Below are 4,747 nucleotides of genomic sequence, written 5' to 3'. Positions count from 1 at the left end.
TCACCCTTATCATTCTTGATGATGGTCATGCCTCCTTTTTTAGGCACAACTTGAACCGGGCTAACCCACTTACTATCGGAGATAGGGTAGATTATGCCCGCTTTAAGAAGTTTTAAAACTTCTTTTTTCACAACTTCCTTCATGTTTGGATTGAGCCTTCTTTGGTGCTCAATCGAGGAAGCATGATCATCATCAAGTAAAATCTTATACATGCATATAGTAGGACTTATCCCCTTAATGTCATCAATTTTGTACCCAATGACACCTCTATACTCCCTTAAAACAACTAGGAGTTTCCCAAGAGAGTTATCATCAAGTTTAGCATTGAAAATAATGGGATAACTCTCACTATCATCAAGAAAAGCATATTTAAGTAAAGGATGAAGGGGTTTAAGTTCAACCTTGTGAGGAGGCGTAGTCCTCTCCTCTTTTACCTCCACATTAAGCACTTCCACTTTCTTTTCGTTGTGGACTAAAGGTTGGTTGAGCAAAAGATCATACCCCCTTGTTTCTTCACCTTCCTCAACTAAGCCTCCCGTTAGGCTAGCTTGTAAAGGATCTCCTTCAAACAAATTCTCTTGGAACTTCTCTAAGTCCCTTTCCAATGTATCAACTCTATGAACTTCATCATACAATGGCTTTTTCAATGTTTGTGGGAATGAAAATGATATTTTCTCATCTCCCACATTCAAGGTCAATCTTCCTTGCTTCATATCAATCACAACACCCGCGGTGTTCAAAAACGGTCATCCCAAGATTAGGGGCACCGTAGTATCTTATTCCATTTCCATTACCACAAAATCACATGGCACAAATACTCTTCCAACTTTAACCGGCACATCTTCAAGAATTCCCAAAGGTAGCCTAACCGTGCGGTCGGCCAATTGTAAGGACATTCTTGTTGGCTTCAAGTCTCCCACTTTCAAACTCTTAGCAATAGAATAGGGCATCAAACTCACACTTACCCCAAGATCACATAAAGCATCCATAGCCTCCAAGTATCCAATCTTCACCGGTATTGCATAGCTACCGGGGTCACCAAGCTTTTGAGGAAGCTTGTTTTGAATGATTGCACTCACCTCCTTAGGAAGGGAGATGGTTGCACTCTCTTCAAGCCTACTCTTGTTGGATAAAAGATCTTTCAAAAATTTTGCATATGTAGGCATTTGTGACATAGCATGAAGAAAGGGGATATTCACTTGAAGTCCTCTCATGACTTCAAGAAAGTTTGAAAACTTTTAATTCAATTTCTTTTCAACAATCCTATGAGGGAATGGAATGGGAGGCTTGTATACTTTCATGGGGGGCTTTTCTACCTTTTCCTCATCTCCTTCATTCTTACTTTGTGGCTCCTTTCTCTCAACATCAACTATTTCATTTTCAAACTCACCCTCATTTCTCACCACAACTCCCTCATCTCTCTTTTGTGGATCCTCTTCACTCATAACCGGCCCCTAATAACCTCTCCCCGATCTCAAAGTAATGGCCTTAGCTTTCTCCTTTGGGTTCACAACCGTTGAGCTTGGGAAGTGACCACTATGATTGGAGGATGAACTTCCAACTTGTTGCGCAATTTGAGCCAATTGATTCTCAATTATCTTGTTGTGTGCTTGAAGTTGTTGGATGTTCGCTTGCATATCCGCATTGCTTCTTCCTTGTTGTGTAATGAAGGTCTCAAGTGCGGCTTCAAGGCTAGATTTTTGAGGAGGTGGAGGAGCGGATTGGTTATATTGTTTCCTTTGTTGGTTTTGGTCCCTTTGGTTAGGGTGACGGTAAGGAGCTTGTTGGTTTTGTGGATGAGATTGGTTGTATTGGTTTTGAGGGGGGCCTTGATTTTGTTGTTTCCAACCCGTGTTTTGTTGGGGTTTCCAACCTTGATTGTAGGGTTGAGAGTATTGATCGTTTCTTTTCCCAATAGCCGCAGGTTGCTCTTGGTTAGTTGAGTTTCAATAGGAGGACAAGTGATCATTTTCTCCACAAGTTTCACAAGACATGACTTGTTGTGAATAAGAGCTTGGAGATGTAAGCGTGGCTTGATCTAGCTTGTGAGCTAGCATGTCAAACTTTGATGCAATAAGGTCTATTGCACTAAGGTCGTGGATTCCGCCCTTCTTTGCTTAAGGTTGTCGTCTATCACCTCCGTATGCATAGTGCTTTGCCACTTCTTCAATTACCTTGTATCCATCATCCACCGATAGCTTTTTAAGGCTACCACCGGCCCCGTTATCAAGGTTGGCCCTTGAAGTAGGAGTAAGACCATCATAAAAGCTTTGAACAATGATCCATGATGTGAAACCATGGTGTGGGCATTTTCTAATGTAGTCCTTGAAACGCTCCCAAGCTTCATTTAAGTTTTCATCAATCTCTTGGTTGAAATTGGTGATTTTCCTTCTTAGTTCGGCGGTCTTTTCGGGTGGACAATACTTTCCAAGGCCTTTATCTTCACTTTTCTTCGGTTTTGCTCCATTGTTTCGGCTTTTAACCTCGGTTTATCATCCAAATGCCTCTAATGGTCGTCTTTGAACCTAAAAACCCAACAAAAACACTAACAACCCGTGAAGCAAGGGATACACAAAAGTTGAACAAAAATAGAGTAAAAGTGAACCAAAATGCCAGTATACCAAGTAAACAAGGTTCGAAATCACTCTAAAATCGTATCAAATAACAAGTTATCAGCCTCCAACGATAGTCCACCCACAACTCGACCATCGAAAACGGTCCAATGCCTTGGGGTTAGCAAGGCCCGACCAAAAACCCGAGTGATTAATGAGTTCAAAGGTTTTCACAATGGTGATGCCTTTTCCAACTCTCACTCAAGTGATTTTCCCAATACCCCAACTTGGGTATTTATAGGGAAAATAAGAGAGTGAAAAGCTCTCTCATCAATGTGGGAGAATTTGATTTTTCCATTTTATTTTAAGGCTAAAATAAAATTAATAATCAATATAGTAATAAATCGACAAGTGGCAAGCTCATGTGAGAGGTTAGGTGAGGACCATTTAGAGGAGGGTGGACCAAACTTTCTCCCACTTCCTCTCCCAAAACCGGCCAACACACCCCTCACACTCCTCTCAATTCGCGCCATGTGGCACCCACCCTTGGGCACCAATGCACCTAAGGTGGGCTGCCTTGTCGTGGCTGCTCAGCAGGCCCAGCAGCGCTAGCATGCGCGCAATGGCCCAGCCATGCTGCGGCCGGCGCGCATTGCATGCTAGCTGCTGTAGCTTGTTGCGGCATGGCTGCAAGCCAATGCGCGCACAAGGCAGCACCAGCAGCACTAGCACGCACTAGGCTGTACCTAGTCTTGGGATTCTAGCCTTGGTGTGCTAGCATGCACCAGCCATCCTAGGCTCGGCTTGGTGCGCATGCTAGCCACCATGCCCCTAACACTCGGTTTTCTCAGGGCATTCCGATTCTAGGGGCATTTTGGTCTTTGTTGATTTATTATTATTTTCATGTCTTGCCTTTCATTATTTTTTCGACTCGACTTCCGACGTTCGGTTTCGACGCTCTAAGTTCGAATTCCCGACGTCTAAATATTAAATACTCGATTGACTTATTAATTAATTCATAATTAATTCGTCGCTTCGGTTCGTTAGTTTCTTAGGTGTGACCCGAAGGGTTCAGTCAAGATTAAGCTGTAATATTAATTATGCATTAATATAACTGATCGGAAGCGGCCTCCACCCAGGAATTCCGATCACTTGACCTTACTGAATATATTAGCTTTCTAATAATTCTGAACCCACTAACGAAATAGTACACTTGTTCGAAGGACACCATTCCTTTCACGTGTCGAGCCACCGTGGGCCGTGCCTAGTAGTGTCTCGTGTCGTGTGGTACTTGCAATTTGGCGGGCCATGCCGTGCTGGGCCATCATTTTGCACACCCTAGTCCATGGCACGGCACAGCCCATGTGCCTGGCGTGTCGTGCTGTGCCGGTCACCGTGCCGCACATGTATTTTTTTATCTAAAAAAATTGATATAATTTTTTTGAACAACTTTTAAAATGGATACACTATAAATAATTTTATTAATTTGTGTATATTATTTTATTATTATTGTTCTTTATATTATTCTTATTTTTGTTATTATATAGTTCTTCATTATTTATGTTATTTTTGTTATTAATTTATTTGAAGCAACGAATGAGTAGTTGTTTTGTAAGGGTCGTGACATGCCTGGCGTATCGCATGCCATGCTAGGTCGTGTTTGGTCGTGCCATGTGTCGTGTTGGCGGGTCATGCTCGTGGGCCAAATTATTGTTCTGCCCGCAGGTTTCGTGTTGTTCCCGTGCCAAATTTTCAAAATCGTGAACACGCGGCACGGCTCACGACCCACCCTTCGGTCATCGTGCTCGTGTCGTGTAATTACAACCCCCTTTAGGCAATGCTGCCTACTCCCCCTCCCAAAATTACCAGACTAGCCTTAAACCCCACTAACTGCATCAGTTAAAATAGTTACTACAGTAACTTCCAACTAACCACGGTTAATTCCTCTACCCCACGTTTATATACAAAAAAAAATGAAACAAAAAATAAAAAAGTCATCACTTTCTAGTTTCTACATCGTTCTTCTCCATTTTCTCTCTCATCAAACCTTTTCAAATTGCACAATTCTGGAAAAAAATATGTAAATTTATTACAATTTCAACAACAATGAGTGATATACGAAAAGAAATTGCACTAGCAAAAGAAAAATCTCTAAAAAAATCATAATTGTAAGTTAATTTGTGCATTTTTTATGA

General features: G+C 41.8%; 1 protein-coding gene across 1 annotated transcript; it reads right to left on the bottom strand.

The window, feature by feature from the left end:
* Positions 1 to 776: 776 nt before the first annotated feature.
* On the bottom strand, positions 777 to 1,445 carry LOC110702365. The gene is made up of 2 exons (XM_021880070.1): positions 1,317 to 1,445; positions 777 to 1,121 (listed from the first exon to the last, which is right to left on the bottom strand). Exons 1-2 carry the CDS (start codon positions 1,443 to 1,445, stop codon positions 777 to 779), a joined length of 474 nt encoding a protein of 157 aa, XP_021735762.1.
* Positions 1,446 to 4,747: the final 3,302 nt, after the last annotated feature.

The sequence above is a fragment of the Chenopodium quinoa genome, unplaced genomic scaffold (assembly GCF_001683475.1).
Source record: "Chenopodium quinoa cultivar QQ74 unplaced genomic scaffold, ASM168347v1, whole genome shotgun sequence".
NCBI classification, from domain to species: domain Eukaryota; kingdom Viridiplantae; phylum Streptophyta; class Magnoliopsida; order Caryophyllales; family Amaranthaceae; genus Chenopodium; species Chenopodium quinoa.
This window is presented reverse-complemented; position numbering and strand designations above follow the sequence as displayed.